The following is an 18,247-nucleotide window of genomic DNA, read 5'->3' on the forward strand; positions in this document are numbered from 1 at the left end:
ACCAGGCCCCCAGAGATACTGTCATCTGAGGATCCAGGGGCTCCTAACTTTCCTACACTGGTCTGGCAGCCTAGGGCAAGAGCTCAGGGGTGCCTGGGGTGGGGTGCTCAGGTGGTCCAGGTGAGGGCTTGGGGTGCCCGGGGATGAGGGGCTGAGGTGTGTCCAGGCGAGGGCTCAGGGGTGCCCAGGGGTGAGGGGCTGAGGTGTGTCCAGGTGAGGGCTCAGGGGTGCCCAGGGGTGAGGGGCTCCGGTGGTCCAGGTGAGGGCTTGGGGTGCCCGGGGATGAGGGGCTGAGGTGTGTCCAGGCGAGGGCTCAGGGGTGCCCAGGGGTGAGGGGCTGAGGTGTGTCCAGTCGAGGGCTCAGGGTGCCTGGGGGTGAGGGGCTGAGGTGTGTCCAGGTGAGGGCTCAGGGGTGCCCAGGGGTGAGGGGCTGATGTGTGTCCAGGTGAGGGCTCGGGGTGCCTGGGGTGAGCTGCTGAGGTGTGTCCAGGTGAGGGCTCGGGGTGCCCGGGGGTGAGGGGCTGAGGTGTGTCCAGGTGAGGGCTCAGGGGTGCCTGGGGTGAGCGGCTGAGTTGTGTCCCGGCGAGGGCTCAGGGTGCCTAGGGGCAGCTCAGGTGTGGGTGGCCCCCTGTACCTTTCGTGTGCCTCCCTGGTCACTGGCAGGTGAGAGGTGTCTGCTGGTAGAGCCTGCCCTAAAGCCCGGCGAGCAGAAGTCCTGTCACCAGCCCCAACCCAGGAGGCGTCTGGTTTCCACTGGCTTCGTACGTCCCATTCCCTCAGCTTGGCCTCCTTGTCAGTGGCCTCAGGAGGCAGATATGCTCTTTAGAGGACAGAGTTTGGCGGGGTATCTGTTCTCTTGATTGATGCTTGGCTTCAGGAAGAGAACCCCATCTTCCCATCTAGATGGGGCCCAGGCCCAGATGCCTGACCCCAGGACATCCTCTGGGCCTGCAGGCGCGCTGCTGTAGCAGAAGTCTCTTCCCTCTGGGAAGAGCCCAGGCCCTGGTTCTTTCACCCAAGTCGGTTGCCCAGGGTGGGATGCCTGGATGGGAGTTCCCTGTCTCCACAGAGGGGGCTCCTGCTCTCCCCAAATCCACACCTAGACATCATTTGCCTTGACCCCGGGGTCCACGGCCAGAATCAGATACATGAACCAAGACAGAAGGATTTCTGGAAGTCAGTCTTCATTGTAAGTGATGTCTTTGAATTTTCCACTCTCATCTCCCTCTTGGTTGGAAAGGACCACATGATTGTCTGGGTTTCTCTGAATGCTGGTGACAATGTCCTGAGAGTTAATTGGCTGTGTCATCACCTCCCTGAACAAGGGCCGACTTAATTAGAGATAACCAGCAGGCAAGGGACATGAACATTTATCTCAGGCCGGCCTCTCCACTTGGTTGAGGTTGAACTGTGCCTGCCTTTGAGGACAGGGTGCAGCAGGGGCAGCAGGGGCAGGTGTGGAGGGTGGGAGGCAATCAGAGCATTGGCTTGACTCCTGCCTGTGCACCTGACTCCTGACCTTCTCCACAGACAAGGAGACGCAGCCCTGAAAGTTCAAACGTCTGTGTTCCAGAAGGCCAGTACTGAGTGATCAGTGCGTCAGCAGTCATTAGCTGGAGCAGATTTGGGGGTCTGGAGGAGAGATGGGAGGCGCTTGGTGAGGCCCCTCCTCACCAGGTGAGTTACAGCCCCTGAGTGCAAAAACAAAGATCATGGCATCCGGTCCCATTGCTTCATGGCAAACAGATGGGGAGACAATGCAGAGTGACAGATTTTATTTTCCTGGGCTCCAAAATCACTGTGGACGGTGACTGCAGCCATGAAGTTAAAAGACGCTTGCTCCTTGGAATAAAAGCTATGATAAACCTAGACTGCATGTTAAAAATCAGAGATGTTACTTTGCCGACAAAGGTCTGTATAATCAAAGCTATGGTTTTTCCAGTAATCATGTAAAGAAGGCTGAGTGCCAAAGAATTGATGCTTTTCAACTGTGGTGTTGGAGAAGGCTTTTGAGAGCCCCTTGGACAGCAAGGCGATTAAACCAGTAAGTCCGAAAGGAAATCAATCCTGAATATTCACTGGAATGACTGATGCTGAAGCTGAAGCTCCACTATTTTGGCCACTTATGAAGAGTCGACTCATGGGAAAAGACCCTGATGCTGGGAAATACTGAAGGCAGAAGAGGGTTACAAAAGATGAGATGGTTTGATGGCATCAACTCAATGGACATGAGATTGAGCAAACTTCAGGAGACAGTGAAACAGGGAAGCCTGGAGGGCTGCTGTCCATGGGGTCACACTCGACATAACTGAGCGACTGAGCAATAACCCCCAGGAGAGAGGGCACCAGCTCCAGAGGGCGTGGGTCACCTGCCACCTGCTCCTCCCACCCTCGGACCAGACCCCTCTGGGATGTGCGTCCCGGGGGACCCAGCCTGGCCTGGCCTGTGAAGGGGGTCCTCCTGTCCCCGCACAGCAGCCTAAGCCATCCCCACCGTGGAAGGCTCTGCTGATGGCCTCAGGGCTCCCACCACTTGGCGCCTAGACGACAGTTCTCAAAATGTCTGGAACCAGACTCTTTACCAACACATCTGGGGGCCGTGAGTAAAGGACGGAAGGGCTGGCGGCATGGGCAGTGCCCCCCTCACGCTCACACCCACAAACACACCGATGAGAGCAGCTTGCCTTCCTGAGAGGAAGGTGACGACCGAGCCCAGATGCCTGGTCCAGCTCTTGGCCAAGAGTACGTAGGCGGAAGCACCGCTTTTAAAAAATGTATTTTATTAACATTTGATGTACAAATGGAGAAAGAATAAATATCTTGTCATTTCACCCTGCACGGCCGAGAGTGACACCCAGGACCCTGAAGGAGACGCAGGAAGGTCAGGGCTCCAGGTATCCCACCCTCAAACTCTGCATGGCTCCCACACCCACGTCAGCAGTCACCCCAGGTGTTGGGGAAGTCGGGCGCCTGGCCTGACCCTGCTCCTCTTGGCTGCTCCCTTTGCCCTCAAGGCAGGGGGGCGGGGGCACAGAGGCTTCAAGGACGAGCATCCGGTTGCCCAGCGTGTTGCTATTAGACCACACCGCCTGGACGGACCCTGTAGACAACCAGGGAAGGGCTTCCCCCTACCCCCCACCCCAGTATGAGCACAGAGAGCACCTGGCCCTCCTGAGGAATATTCTGGAGCTCTGATTCAGGCCAAGGTCAGGGGTGGGGATCATAACCCCCACAAGCCTCAGCCCAGCCCCGGTAAGGTGGGGTCCGCCTGCTATCCAGCTGGCATGGGGTTCTGTGGGGAGAAGGGCAGGGCCAAGGGCACTGCTCTGGAGCACAAGCAGGGTCAGCATTGCGTCCACTGGTTCAGGGCTGGAGCAGCCCAGGTACCAGGCCTGCCAACGCTGCTGGAAACCCCGCAGACCAAGGTCAGTAAGGACAAGCCAGAACCTCCGCGGCATCACCTGGGGCCTCGCTGGCTGCAGACACGTGCTTTTGGATGGATCCCAAATGAAAGCAACCCAAGTCCTGGGGACGCAGAGGCGCCGGCTCACAGAGAGACAACAGGGCCGAGGATGCACACAGTGCCGCTCCGCGGGGTCCCCAGCCTGAGGTCCGGGAGGGGACACGTGTCCTCGGGAAGCTGCGTGGGCTCAGTATGCAATCCTCCAGTGAGTGGGCTGCTCACACGCCTTCTCCTCGTCCCCGCAGAACCGGTTGTATGTTGTCTTGGGGTCCAAGCCCAGAATCTCCCTCTCCTCGTGAATTCGAAAGGAGAACGTGGAGACCGATGTGCCGATAAAAAACCTGCCGAGGAACAGGTTGTCACCAGGGCTGCAGCACAATCCCCCATCCACCCAGACGCCTGCCCGGGCCCTCACCCCAGTCCCTTGGCTGGGGTTCCCTGTAGCCGGTAACCAGCAATTGGCCTGGGTTAGGACTCAGGGGTGGGCGAGCAGACCGGCCCCTGTCTGCACATGAGGACCCAGCCGGGAACACGGGCCGTACGTGAGGGGCGCTCACCGGGCATGCGCACAGATCCACTGGTCCACGATGGCCACGCCCCCGTCCTTGTAGAGCTCCAGCTCCTCCCACGTGGGTTCGAACCGCACCATCTCAGGCAGCAGCCTGCGCAACTCCTCCAGCTCTGTGGGCGCAAGGGGGTCGGTGAGAGGGCGCCGCGGGGTGCTCGCACAGCCTAGAGGGGTCTCGCACAGGCACGCACATACCCACAAATCTGCAGGGTGCAGGGGACTCACGCATGCACATGTGCCCACGACTCACAGACTGCAGGGGGCTAGCACACGCATATACACGTGCCCACGACTCACACAGGCCAAGAGGGACTCGTGCACACATGCACATGTGCCCACAAGCAGGACCACAGGGTGGGGGAAAAGGACAGAAACACGACCCCACTATTAACCCAGGGAGGAACAGATGGACAGGAGCCGAATACCCTTCCTGACGGCATCTGTGGCCACGAACACCTTGTCCAGCTGGTGGGCCTTCATGAGGCTGCGGATCTTCCGCACGGCCCCGTCCAGGCTGGGGACATCCTCCCTGTGCCCCCAGATGAAGTCTTTCCTCCTCAGGTGGACGCCCAGGTACGGGCCCCCCAGCGAGGAGCCCAGCTTGACCTGGCGAAGAGGGACCAAACTGGCTGAACTGGTGACAGGCAGGCAGGATTCAGGGCCTGACAGGGTCTGTCCCTGGACTGATTACCAATGTCCTCAGGTTTACGCTAGGAGGGCTCCCTGCTGACGAGCAGTAGCTCGGGGAACTGGGGTGCAGGGCCAGGAGCCCTGTGATGGGCAAGCATGCCCCCTTCAGACCGTTCCTAACTTTTAAGGGCTTAGTTGTGAGGCATCTCGAGAGAGAAATGCACCCCGCCCCCCAGGAATATGGGGGGATACCTTCATCTGGGTCCAGTCCTCCTCAAAGGGGATTCCATCAGCCACGTCCGTGGAGTTGAGGTACCTGCTCCTGAACTCGTCCCCCACCACCCGCAGGTGCTTGGCGAACACCATGCTGCGCCGGGTCTGCAGGAAGACAGGCTGTGAGCCCGTCACCAACCCTCCCAGCCCGCCACTCCCTCTTGTCCCCAGAACCCCCTCATCCATCTGGAGTCCAACCTGAGGACAACACGCAAGCTAGGGCCTCAGGCAGGTTGGTCACTGGCCCACGGGACGTGCAGTGGATTCAAGGTGGAGCCCACCATTCGGACAGTCAGGAGCATCCAGGGGGCATGACCATATCAGCCTGTGGCCTGGGGCCCTTGAATGTGACTGGCAGGATTGAGAAAGTGCTGAGGGATCACCACCCCGCAGGGCTAAGTGAACGTGAATGGCAGGGTCGGTAAAGTGCTGGTGGGGGCCCAGTGCTGCTGAGAGGCACAGAACCCATGTCCACGTGATGACAACAGCCCTTCAGTGACTGAAACCACCCATTCAGGAGGTGCCTGAGTCCAACGAGCAGGGCTCTCACTTAGGGGACTCTGTCCAGCCCAACCCCCACTTCTAGTTCACGCCAACAGACAAACGACCCTGCTAAGAGTCAGTTTTGGTACCCGTGGGAGGGTGGGAGCTGTCCCTGCAGCCTGCCCACCCCGATGCTCCTGGCAGAGCCCCGGACAGGCCAGGCGTGCCGACATCACCTGGGTCTCGACCTCGCAGCCGAAGGCTCTTCTCAGGGAACGTCTGAGGCTTTTGCACTGGGCCTCCATGGGCAGGACTGCACCTCTCTTCCAAACCAGATACCTGATGACTAGGCGTCCCCACCCCAGAAGGACGGGAGGCTTTGGCCCAACTCCATCACCATCTGTCCACCCAAGCGAGCACCGCCCCGCCAAAGCAGAGCCCAGCTCCACTGTCAAGGGCTCGAGCAGACGGCGCCCACTTCCCATGGCTGAGCACAGGGGCCAGGGCTCTTGTCCTGGCTCCCAGCGCCAGCAGCAGGGACAGCTGGTGCAAAAGGAAGACCCGGGATGCCCCAGCCCTCTCCCGGGAGCACCTCCACAGGCAGGTGGGGAGCACTCGGCGGTGGACCCACCCCCAGATGCTCTGGGCCTCGTTGGGTTAGTCAGCAGGTAGACAAAGGAGCAGCTGTGTGTGTGTGCATGTGTGTGTGTGTGTGTGTGCGTGTTTGTGTGTGCGTGTGTGTGCGTGTGTGTTGGCAGAGGTGGGGGGGGGGTATTTCCCAAACAACACACGTTCACACAGACACTCAAGGTGACACTCACGTCCCAGTACTCCTTCCCGCCGTAGTGGTCATGGAGGAGGTTCTCAGCTCGGTCCAGCATCACAGACCTGTTTTTAAACAACAGGGAAAGAAGGTCTTTATGCTCATGCGCTCCACTGAGCACCGTCACGTGGAAGGGCCCCGGGACAGGGAACAGTCCAGGACAAAACCCGAGCAGGTCCAAACCCTGTGGGGTCAGCTGGGTGCATGAGGGCACGTCTCTGCTGGCCCTCTCAAAGGCAGCCAGCTGCAGAAGGCTTCTGCTTCCTCAGTGGCTCTAAACATTCACAGACTCTCTCCCGCCCTAGCCACTGAACTTGCTCAGCAGCCAAGCTCACTTGTGACTATCAATGCAAAAAACCACACAAATACACAAAATAAATAAAACCAGCCAACAGAACCCAGCAACACACTAAAAGAAAAACACACACGACAGACGGAGTTCATACCAGGAAAGCAAAGCTTTCCATTGAAAGCAAAGTCCAATGTCAGAACTGCTAGGGCTTAACTTGCACTCCTGGGGAAAGGGCAGAGCCAAACCACCATAGCTACCCTAAAGGAGCAAGGGAGTGTTTACTCCTGCTTCTAAGGATCACCTTAACCAAAGAAAATCCTCGTCATGTGTGTCTTTCTCCGGCCAAAAGCCAAGCCCCTTCTACAGGGAAGTGTCAACTCAATCCTTCAAAGTACGGGGCAGAAGAGACTGCCCACCTGAGCTCATCAAGCAACTTGAAGAATCAGAACACGCAGAGAGGACCCTCTGGAACAGGCCACATCCACTCCAGGCTGGCCCCCTGGGCAGGACAACCCTGGAGAAGGCGGCTCCCAGATGCCTGGGTGGGGGACATGGGTGGAGTGATCAGAGGCTCCACTTTTAAGCCAAAACAGATCCTCAGGGGCTCAGAGTTAATTGTAGAAACAAACTATAGAAAGAACAAGAAAGAATTTTTAAGAATACTGAAATGGTAAACATTATTACAACATCTACTTCTGCTTTATTGACTATGCCAAAGCCTTTGACTGTGTGGATCACAACAAACTGGAAAATTCTTCAAGAGATGGGAATACCAGACCACCTTACCTGCCTCCTGAGAAATCTGTACTCAGGTCAGGAAGCAACAGTTAGAACTGGACATGGAACAACAGACTGGTTCCAAATCGGGAAAGGAGTACGTCAAGGCTGTATGTTGTCACCCTGCTTATTTAACTTATACGCAGAGTACATCATGTGAAATGCTGGGCTGGATGAAGCACAAGCTGGAATCAAGATTGCCGGGAGAAATATCAATAACCTCAGATATGCAAATGACACCACCCTTATGGCAGAAAGTGAAGAAGAACTGAAGAGCCTCTTGATGAAAGTGAAAGAGGAGAGTGAAAAAGTTGGCTTAAAGTTCAACATTCAGAAAACTAAGATCATGGCATCTGGTCCCATCACTTCATGGGAAACAGATGGGGAAACAATGGAAACAGTGGCTGACTTCATTTTCTCGGGCTCCAAAATCACTGCAGATGGTGACTGCAGCTATGAAATTAAAAGATGTTTGCTCCTTGGAAGAAAAGCTAAGACCAACCTAGAGAGCATATTAAAAAGCAGAGACGTCACTTTGCTGACAAAGGTCCATCTAGTCAAGGCTATGGTTTTTCCAGTGGTCATGTATGGATGTAAGAATTGGACTATGAAGAAAGCTGAGCACCAAAGAATTGATGCTTTTCAACTGTGGTGTTGGAGAAGACTCTTGAAAGTCCCTTGGACTGCAAGGAGATCCAACCAGTCCATCCTAAAGGAACTCAGTCCTGAATATTCATTGGAAGGACTGATGCTGAAGCTGAAACTCCAATACTTTGGCCACCTCATGCAAAGAGCTGACTCACTGGAAAAGACTCTGATGCTGGGAAAAACTGAAGGTGGGAGGAGAAGGGGACGACAGAGAATGAGATGGTTGGATGGCATCACCGACTTGATGGACATGAATTTGAGTGAGCTCTGGGAGTTGGTGATGGACAGGGATGCCTGGCGTGCTGCAGTCCACGGGGTAGCAAAGAGTTGGACACGACTGAGCCAATGAACTGAACTAAAAGATTATTTTAAAAAAAACAACATAGAAACCTTTAAAGAATAAACAGGAAAACAAGTTTGAATATATAAAAGTTTAAAACTTTTGCAGAGCAACAAACTGGCAAAATCTTTAAACAGATGCTTCACAGAAAATCATTTCAAAAGAGCTTTTCAACATGGTTTTACTCTGAAATCAAAGAAACACAAATGAACACAGCAGAGGTCCATCCTCACTCGTCAGCTCCAGAGCCCAAAGCGCCCTGTCCGGGGCTGCGTGGGGACCACGGCTCAGCGGCCAGCATTTGGAAAGCAAGACCCAGCTTCTGTTCCAGGTGAAAGCCTGTGTCCTCACTCCCCCATGACTGTGCAAACACAGTTCCTTTTTATGATGGCAAAACCTGGGAGCAGTCAAAGGCCACCAACTTGGGCAGGTTCCGTGAGCCCTCTTCCTCTGTGTGGCGACAGCTGCAGAGGAACATGGCAACCTCTGCAGTGACCTCTTGGGTCTCACCTCACAGAGACTCCCAAGGAGCACCACCAAGTGGGAGAGAGACACACAGAGCGCTCTGCAGAGAACACGCCTGTGGTGTGAGTCCACATGTGCTTTACAGGGAGACGGACACGTGTGCTGGGTGGGAGAAGAGTTCTGGAAAGACGGGTGGGGATGGACCCAGTGGTGGCCTGGGGTCCCTCTGAGAACAGACTGTTTCTCAAGACTCCGTTTTACGACAAGACACAGCACAGCCTGCAGATGTGGGTACCCCATCCTGCCAACGGCCAAGCGGGGTTCTGAAGCATCTCTAGGGGCCTGGAGAGCGTGCTGCAGCCCTGTCCTGGCCCCGGGACCCCCACGGGCGGGTGGCCGTGCCTCTCTAGCTTCCCGCCCTGGGATGGTTGGACTTATCTTCTGCTTTTCTCGCTTGCTGTCTGCTTCTCATGATTGCCTTTGCTGGAGGAAGCAGTGCTTTTTGATTTTCACAGCTCAGTCGTGCTTCCATTCTGAATTTGCACAACCCAGCTTTTCCAATGATCTACTGCTGCGGGGTATAAGGGCTCCCTGGTCTGGGGCTCACAGGAATATTCCAGAACACGCGTGGGATGTTCCTGCAGGCACTTAGGGTCACAAGCCTGCCTCCCTCCGCCTGACGTCCCCTGTACCCCCAGGGGTCTCCCACCTCCTTCTGCCCCTGGGGCCCTTTCTCCCAAGATGCAATGGGCTGCGTCTCTCCTCGGGACTAAGGGCAGTGTGTCCCCCCCCCGACCACAAACAGGGTGTACCTGATACCCCTGACAATGTACATAATTGTGTCTTTTGCTGAATCTGCTCCAAGGCTGCCTGCCTTGTACTCACGGGCCTTTAGGAGCTCTGTCTGCATCTGGGTCCCACAGGACAGGCACCCCTCTCTACGGTTTGTTTCCAAGTCTTATTAAACTTCAATGTAACGTATCCATCCTCTCTTCCATTAATACTTTCCACATTGAGTTATCTGTGTGGGAGGGGTGCCCCCCGTCTGGCCTCATGTCTCAGCAACCTAACCCTAACGTTGCTCCCTCCCACCAGTGTCTCTTAAACGGAAGGAGGGGTCCCTGAGCACCAGGCTCTCCTGGGCTCAGATCCCCTTACCTGCAAATGGGACCAAAAAAAACCTGCCCCACAGCCCAAAACTTCAGCCAGATATGCTTTGGAAATGCACAATTTTAGGACTTGTATCTCAGGGTTGCAAACCTCTGGCAGCCTGGTGCGTCCTTCTCTCTTCGTGGAGATGGGACCCCCCGAGCAGAGCATGGGGGTCCACTTGCGCTTGTTCACAAAGGCCCAGGAGGGATCGGCCTGGCATCCTGGCACACGGGGCAGTGCTGGGACAGGCAGACCTTCCAGGCCCCAGAGAGCAGGGAAGGGGCTCAGCGCCAGCTGTAGGCTCTGGACACTGATGGTGGCTAACAGGAGGGCCGGCTTTTCTGGGTCTCCACGTCCCCCACAACTTACACCTGCAGGGAACTCCCAAGGCATGCTGGAACCAAGCATGCACCTCCAGAGGAGCTTCCCTCACACACCTGACCCTGAGACTCACCCGAGCCCCCGTGCCCCTTCCTGCTGACTCTCTGGTGCTGCCCAGGGTGTGTGTGGGGGGTGGGTGGGTAATGTGTGTGTGGTGGGGGAGGTGTGCGCGTGCCTGGATTTCTGCTTCAAAGAGACTTCCTACACGAGGGGCCAGGAGCAGCCACCAGAGCACTGTGGCGAGGCTTGAGCTGTTTCTCTGACCTCTCAAGACCCCAGATTCGCAAAGGCCTGATTCAGGAGAGACCCCCCGCCCTCCCCAAGGGGAAGCGCTCCTCCTCCACCGTGAGCCTCCAAGACCAGCTGTAGGCCGCCCTAGCCCCCTGTTCCTCAGTGGTCACTTGTCCCACTCCTGTCCTGGCCCTGACCATGCTTCAGCCTCACAACCCCACGGCCCTCACCCCCGTCCTCTCCTCCTGCCCCCACTCTCCCCACCAGCTCAGATGGGACCCTGGGGCAGGATCTGGGTGTGAATCCGACTATACCACCCACCAGTGGTGGGACCAGAGACAACCCCCCACCACACACACCAAGGTGAGGCTCAGAGCACAGCTGCTCCAAGCAGCACCCAGAAGACAGCAGGCGTGGCCATCCCACCCAGGAGTGCTCCCGGGTGATCCTGGGGGGTGCTCCCTGCATCCTGACCGCCAGGCCCCCTGGGGGTGGGGGCAGGCTGAAGGCTAACCCTCCAGGGAGAGCCACTGCCCCCCCGCCATGAGCCATGCCAGCAGCATGGCACACAGGCACACACATGTACCAGCCATCACCCAGCGACCACGCAGACACTCACCGTGCAGACGTGTTTCTCAATAGCATAGGCGCGATGATTGAGGCCGATCCCTGGACAGACAGACAGGAAACGTTTAAACCCCTCGTCTCTTCGTAACCCCAAAACCATCCTCTGGAAAAGAAGACCCACGGCACCCCGTCAGTGTGGCGTGTTCGTCCATGGCCAGGGAGTCAAGTCCAGATGCACAGCCCGACCTGGAGAAATTTGGCTGGTTCCTGTGTGAAAACTTGGTTGTGAGCGCAGGTAATCACAGTGTGGAAATTTTTAAAGAAACCACAAATTTCATCTCATCTGATGAGACCACTGACGCTCTTTTCAGGAACCTGGATGGTTCAATGACAGGAAAAGAGGGCGGTCCCAGAGGAACCCGGCGGAAATAATGCTTAATGTGTCAGGGCCCGTTTTGACGTAACTATCCTCAAACCAACTCTGCTCTCAAGAGCTCCTAGTCACTCCAGGTCTGAGAACCACATTACTCTGCTCCTCTGCTGGGGAAGGTGGTGAAGGGGACTGTGGAGGCTGCAGAGGGAGGAGAGGAGGGACAGCAGTTCCCCAGGCAGCAACTCTGACAGCAACGCAGCCTGGGGTGATGACATCTCCACAACCAGGTTCAAATGCATTAGAAAAGGAAATGGATACTTCTAAACAGCCTGAGTCCCCAAATGCGGTAACGAGAGCCACCCTGGACATGGACCGCGCCTGTGGAGCTCCCAGCGGTACCTGTAATACTCGTGCTTGTCCTGAGAGTACAGCGGCGGCTCGATGCAGGGCCGGCTGTCAATCTTCTCCTCCCAGGCCCCCTCTTTCCAGCCTTCCGCGTAGCCTTGCAGGACGTAGACCTGGTCGATGAAGGGCCCGCCAGACTCTGGAGGAGACAGGGCAGACAAGAACGGGGACCACAGCGCAGGTTACGGGGACACAGAGGGTCACCCCAAACGTAACAACACTGTCTTCCCAAACGGGACTGGAGAGAGCTAGTGGCAAGAGAGATGATGGAGCAAGGACCTCGGGACATGGGGGTCCGACGGGACGGAGGGCCGCCAGGGCGGGGATGTCCAGGCCCCGCACCTCCTCTGGGCCCCACGCTGCCCTGACCTCTGACAGCACCTGGGAGGGCCCTGGGCCCTCTTCTCTCTCCGGCCACACCCCCTTCCCTGGGGGCAGGGCCGGTCCTCGGCCCTTCCCTCCTGGGTGCTCCCTCCCCATGGTGCCTGGAGCCCAGGGCACGCTCCTTCCCCAGGCCCCTGACCAGCTGTCTCCTCCAGGACTCTCCCTTGACCCCTATGAGGCCATTCAAACTGCAGCTCACAAAAAAAGATGCCTTCCCAGGCCACGACCACCACCCAGACCCCACACCCCGTCCAGCTTTCTTGTCCTGTGGCTCTGGTGCTGGCCCCAGAGCTGCGTGTCCCCACCTCTGACTTAAGCTCGGCCCCCACTCTCCAACAGGGGGCCCAGGAGAGCAGGAGTCAGTGTCCCTCTGACCCACTGCTCCCCTCACACCAAGAGCCTCCCGGTCACCACCCGGTGCTCAGTGAAGAGGTGTTCACAGGCGGAACGAAGGAGCCTGGGAATGAGAGCGCCACAGCAAGTGAAACCCAGGGTCATCCACATTTGTTCGACCTGGGCACTAACACCCAAAGCTCAGGGGCTCCTACTGCAAAGCAGGGGTGGTGACATCGGAACTGAGATGCTGATACACTCACGGCACAAGGCCTGAGGGTCTTCTGGGGTGGCACCCACGCCTGTCCCCTCTGCAGGAAGAAACCTGGGCGGGGTCAAGGCTGCCACCTTCACATTGTCACCTGCGGGCTCAGTCCTCACCCTGCTGCCCAGCCCAAGGGATGCGGCTGGCAGAGCAACAGGAACCACACCTGTCTGCCATCACTTAGCCTAGCTATGGTCGAGGCCGTGCCCCACCAGCAAGTCAGGGGCCAGTTCCCTGGGGGCCAAGCCCTGTGCAAAGCAAGACCAAGCCTGCCACCCTGGGAGGAGCTGGGTCAGACTGGACACCCCATTGCCTCTTGGGTAGGGAGGCTGACCTCCAGCCTCGGGTCCACCTTCCAGCAGCAGCCACTTCAAGGCTCCAGGCCTGCGGCACCCACGGTGCTGACCTTGAAGGAGAAAACGTCTTCGGGTGACAGGGCCCACAGCGCGGTGAGAACAGAACCTGGTGAGGGCATGTGGGCTTGTCCTTGGTGGGAGCAGCAACTCTCAGGCCCCCAGGCCCTCACAAAGCTGAAGTCCCACGACCGCTGCTTAGGAGCTATGACTTGCTCTTCCAGGCGCCTCCAGAGACGTGGGGCAGAGGTGACCCTATTTAAGTCCATGTCTCCTAAACAAAGTAGCAGTGTGCTCCAACACCTTTATTCTAAGAAATCGTCAGCTCTTCTCTCTTAAAAACATTAAAACAGGAACCCTGAGCAGGACCGAAAAAGGCAGGACATGGCGTTACATGTCTCTGCCAGCATGCAGCCACCACCACTCATGCACCGAGCTTCCCTTCAGGTCAGAGTGGCCTGGCATGCACAGAAAGGGAGGCCTGCGGTCCAGCTGGGACGAGGCCGGCCTCCAGGCAGCTGCCTCCCCATCACAGCTCCACTTCACCAAGGCGGCCCGGGTGTGCAGAGGCAAGGGGACACATAGCTCAGATACTTCAGATCTATTTCCCTAAAAAACTACGAAATGATCAAGATCACTGGTAGTGGGGAAAACAGAAGCAGGAAGCGGGGCCCCTACACAAAGGCCTGAGGGGAGACAGCCCCGCAGGCCAAGGTCTCTGGCCTGGCCGGATGTTCACACCAGAACCAATGACCGCCTGGCCCAAGTTAAAGGACCACCACCCACCTCACCTGCAATGAACTGCTCGTACTCAATGACGGGGATGTTTCTGTTGAGACTCGGAAGGTCAAAGAAGTCGGACCAGGGAATCCGGACCTGGTGAATGTCAGGGCTCTGCCAGTGGTAGAGGCGGCCCCAGGGGGGCAGCACCAGCACCCACTCCTCCGTCTTCAGCAGAGTCTTCAGGAGGGAGGCGATGCGGATGTACACATCTCTGCGGAGGTTGAAGCCCTCGGGGGGATTGACGTCGTACAGAAGGTACCTGGCAGGGTGGGCAGGACAACAGTGCCTCAGGGCCAGGGCTCTGCACAGAAAACCCAACAGCCCACATTCGCAGCCTGGCCCCGACACCAGGCAACATCAGTAGTTTCTGGTCTGTAAAGTGGAGGCAGTGGCCCACCCATTTCTATGAGACCAGTTACTTAAAGAGACCTCGAGTAGGCGCAGAAAGAAAGCATTTTAGCATCTGTTTAACCATCAGCAATAACTCACAGCTAAAACCAGCAGGATCTCAATGGCTAGAATCTGAGCCCTCATCCCGTAGGGGTTCTCAATCTTCTTGGTCTACAGACCCCTGCACATTCTCAACAATTATTGAGGACTCCAAAAGGCTGCTGTTTATATGGGTTAAATTTATCAATAACTCCTATATTAGGAAAAAAAGCAAGAATTTATGAATTTCCAGTGTATTCAAGACAAAAATCATGAGTGAGAAGAGTGTCAGTGTTTTTAATTTCTGCAAGTCTCTCTTCAGTCAGGTGACACCTGTATTCTCCTGTCTGCTTCTCCATTCCCTGTGTTATGATACCACAGGCCAGGTGGTCTCTAGAAACCCCCACAGTAAACTCACAAGTGTGTGCAAAAGGCATCCCAGTATTTCTAGGAAAATGACCTGGCACCTTGGGGGTCTGTGAGCACCCACTGAGAACTGCTGCCTTGTCCACAGCGAGACTCCCCTACAGAAGGCGCAGGGAGGGGGCTCCAGCCTCTGCTATGGTCTCACCCTCCCTTCTCTGCACCTCCGTTTGCGAAAGAGACCATGCTGGAATGCCTGACCTGGGCCTCCAATTCCCCAAAACTGCCAGTCTACCGTCTGTACAACCTGCACCCAGCAGTCTGTTTTGGGTCAGGCCCTCCCTCAGCAACAGCTGTAGGGCACTGACGCCTCTTTCTCACTCCTGAGACTTATCCATGGAACAGCCAGCATCTGTATAGGGCGGAAATTCTCCTGCAGATAAACAAGGCTGAGCTTTCTTAAGAGCCACCCCATTCGAACATCTGATTCTGGGGCTCCTCGAACGCCAGGCAACACTCCGTATCAGCTAACTGGGGCCCCCGCCCTGCCCCCTAACGTGGACCCAAGCCTGTCCTTCCAAGGGGCTCCGGGAGGCCGCGGTCACCAGGCGACCCTGGCTCGCGCCCCCAGGCCAGGGCGCCAAGGGTGTAGGGCAGACCGAGGCCCCACCGCTCCGCACCCCCTCTCCGAGCCCCGCCTTCCCGCCCTGTGCTCCACGCCGATGGCGTGGACGCGCGTTTACCGTCTGCGGGACGCCGCCCCCGACAGGATGTCTGCTGCCGACTGGCCAGGCCAGAACTCCTCGCCGGAGGCCGAGGCCGACGACCAGGATGCCGCCCAGAGCAGCAGGAAGACGACGGCAAGCGCCGCCATGGCCCCGGGCGGCCACGCACTTCCGGTAGCCGCGCCCCACCCCGGAAGTGCAGCGCGCCCTCGCGGAGAGCGTCTCCCGTAGCCACGGCAACGCCACGGCCCACCTAGCGCTTGTGTCATGCGTGGTCCTGAGTCCGGACATCCCTTCGGCCTAACTTGCAGAGCCGCGGGGGCTGAGGCTGGGCCGGGAGGCCGGACTAATGCGCGGGAGGGCGGGGCCGATCCCTGGGCGGGGCCGCAGTTCGTGCCGGGCGGAGACTGGGGCGAGGTCGGAGGCGGGGCCGCGAAGGGGCGCGGGCCTCCGTGGCTCTGCTGCCTCCTGGGGCCCCGGACGCGAAACCCGTCAGCGTACCTTCTGCGGGAGGGCTAGCCATAGGCAAGCCACAGGCCTGTACGGCTGTCCAGGTCGGGTACCTGACCCGCAAATCCGCCAGGCCCTCTGCGGGCCTTGAATTCGCTTTGCTGGGCAGTTTTCCAGATGACAGGATCTCTCCCAAGCTGGGAGGTGCGGCAGGTGGGGCGGGGGTGCCAGATGCTGGGCTGGGTGCGATCTCACTGGAGAACGACAGTTCGAGGGAGCAGAGCGGCCAGCGGGCCTCGGACATTTGGGGTATGGTGTGGGATGGTGTGTATGGTGCTCTGGGGTCTCCTCAGGAACCTTCATTCCAGACCAAGAGGTCCTGCTGTTCCGCCCTCTACTGAGCCTGCTTCCTTCACCAGCACCAACGCCCCTGCCTCAGGAGTGCCCGCTGTTCTCTTCCCGCACTGGGCACAGTCTCTGTTAGAGGTACTGAGCTCCCACTGCAGCCACCCTACCTGCCAGGACTTCTCTCTGTGCTGGGGGCACTGGTGGGCTCTCCGCAGACCGGAGCCAGCTTCCACACCTGCTCCCTCGCTGCAGACCTGGCCCTAAGGCCCCTAAGGCCCCCTGGCCTGGGAAAGACCACCACACCACGGGGTCTCTGGGATGTCCACAAGTCTCCAGTGTGAAACCCCCTAGCCCCTGGACCCAGGGACCCAACTCTCCAGGGACCCAAACGAAAGCTTCATTCCCGCCTTGGACAGAGCACCACCTGGCTGAAGACACCCGCTTCCAGACTTGCAGGTTCTCTCTGGGTTAGTTGGCCAACATGCAACCCCCCAGGGCCTTTCCCTCACCCCTGGGTGCACAGAGCCCTGCAGGGTGGGTTTCCCTGCTTGGCCGTCCCGGCCAGGCGCCCTCAGCACTGCGGCCTTGTTGGGTCATGCATCTCACCTCTCCTCCCCTGCTGCCCAGGAGTGCACTGCTCACACTGCTGGTCATTTACACCACTTTGGGAGAGCAGCACGTGTTTGTATGGGAAATATTATTTGCTCTTTTGAAAAGATTTGAATGCAAATGGGTATGCTTTTTCTGTTGCTCTGGACTCAAACTGAAGCCAAAGCAGGTTTTAGAGAGATCCACGAAACACCCCGCAACCAAGATCAAGTCTCCCCAGCAAGGGTCACAAGACCAAGGCAGGCCTCACCCTTCTGCTGGGGCTTGGCGGCCAGCGTGCCAAGTGGGACAGAGCCACAGCAGCCCGATGGCACCTGCAAGGAAGAACCCTGATCTCCACTGCAGGGCCGGCCCTGCTCCAGACCCCAGGGCCATCACGGTGACTGCCCCGCTGTTCATTCCCTGGGGTCTAAGTGTAGCCCCTCTCAGCCCCTCCCACACTGTTCCTTCTGGGAACACCCCCAGATGAAAGAGGTCTTGGGACAGGAGAGCCCTGCTGGGTGCCAGAAGCTTGAGGCTGTTGGTGCTGGGCACCCACTGCTGCCCCGTTCTTTAACGGAGGAAAAGGTGGCTCCTCCCAGTTGGTCCTCCCCTCCCCTCTCTTCCTATTGCCCTTCTCTCTCCCCTCCCCTGCATCTCCTGGTTGATCCCTGGATGGTGGTCTTTACCAGGAATGACCCAGGAGAGGTTTTAATGAGCCTTTAAGAGAAAAAAAGAAATCTTTACACAAACAACTGAAGGGAGCTTTCTTCTCTCCCTGCACGTGATCCTCTTTCCTGTGGTTGAGGTTTATTAACTGGTGTCAAGTTTCTGAGGCCCTCACCTCTGAGAAGGCGCTCCTCACTTCGTCCGAGCTGCATTCACCCCAGCATCCTGGCCACGAGAGGGCAAGAGAGCCCTTCCCCAAGGCCAGCAGAGGAGGGTGTGAAGGCAGATGGAGGAAGGGCCCACCCTGAGGCTGGCTGAGCCTCCCAGCCCAAAGGAAGGAACAGGGTTCAGAGCTGGGAAACCAGGTGAGCCGGTCTGGCCCAAGTCTTCCCTGCCTGGCGAACCCCAAGAGCTATTCCAGGCCCCATGGCCCAGCCCAACTCCCCACAAACAGGAACTGAGGATCCAGGAGGGAGGAAAAGAAGGGAGGCCCTTGGCCTGGATCCAGGCAGGGGGGTCCTGTGAGCCCCGGGGACACCTGTTCAAGCCAGCGCTTTGATCTCCTTGCCCCTGGCCTCAGAAGGGTCATTCCTGGGTGCCCTGGGTCCCAATTCTGGGGGTGGGAGCTGACACAGGAGCAACTCTGAATCGGGAGTCTCTGAGAGACAGATTCTTCAGGAAGCTGG

The 18,247-nt window shown here is 57.7% G+C and overlaps 1 protein-coding gene across 4 annotated transcripts; it reads right to left on the minus strand.

The window, feature by feature from the left end:
• Window positions 1-2,758: 2,758 nt before the first annotated feature.
• POFUT2 (protein O-fucosyltransferase 2) lies at window positions 2,759-15,657 on the minus strand. 4 transcript variants are annotated; one of them, XM_088834840.1, is made up of 11 exons: window positions 15,525-15,657; window positions 13,998-14,248; window positions 13,188-13,259; window positions 11,866-12,010; window positions 11,146-11,256; window positions 6,239-6,305; window positions 5,654-5,740; window positions 4,914-5,039; window positions 4,457-4,637; window positions 4,021-4,144; window positions 2,759-3,804 (listed from the first exon to the last, which is right to left on the minus strand). In XM_088834840.1, the coding sequence occupies exons 1-11, from the start codon at window positions 15,653-15,655 to the stop codon at window positions 3,651-3,653; spliced, it is 1,449 nt and encodes a 482-aa protein (XP_088690966.1). In that variant the 5' UTR covers window positions 15,656-15,657; the 3' UTR covers window positions 2,759-3,650. The 4 variants fall into 4 exon arrangements, with proteins under 4 accessions (XP_088690966.1, XP_088690972.1, XP_055271295.2 ...); XM_088834846.1 differs by lacking the exon at window positions 4,457-4,637; XM_055415320.2 differs by lacking the exons at window positions 4,457-4,637; window positions 5,654-5,740.
• Window positions 15,658-18,247: the final 2,590 nt, after the last annotated feature.

The sequence above is a fragment of the Moschus berezovskii genome, chromosome 1, assembly GCF_049115385.1.
Source record: "Moschus berezovskii isolate FMDL1 chromosome 1, NW_MosBer_1.0, whole genome shotgun sequence".
In the NCBI taxonomy this organism is placed as follows: Eukaryota; Metazoa; Chordata; class Mammalia; order Artiodactyla; family Moschidae; genus Moschus; species Moschus berezovskii.

Excerpts from the sequence above, each read along its gene's own strand:
- POFUT2 (XM_088834840.1), bottom strand. The coding sequence starts at position 15,655 with ATGGCGGCGCTTGCCGTCGTCTTCCTGCTGCTCTGGGCGGCATCCTGG. Across the intron at positions 11,257-11,865 it reads GACAAGCACGAGTATTACAG|AGGATGGTTTTGGGGTTACG; the intron begins GTACCGCTGGGA and ends CTTCTTTTCCAG. Across the intron at positions 4,638-4,913 it reads AGGACTGGACCCAGATGAAG|GTCAAGCTGGGCTCCTCGCT; the intron begins GTATCCCCCCAT and ends CCTCTTCGCCAG.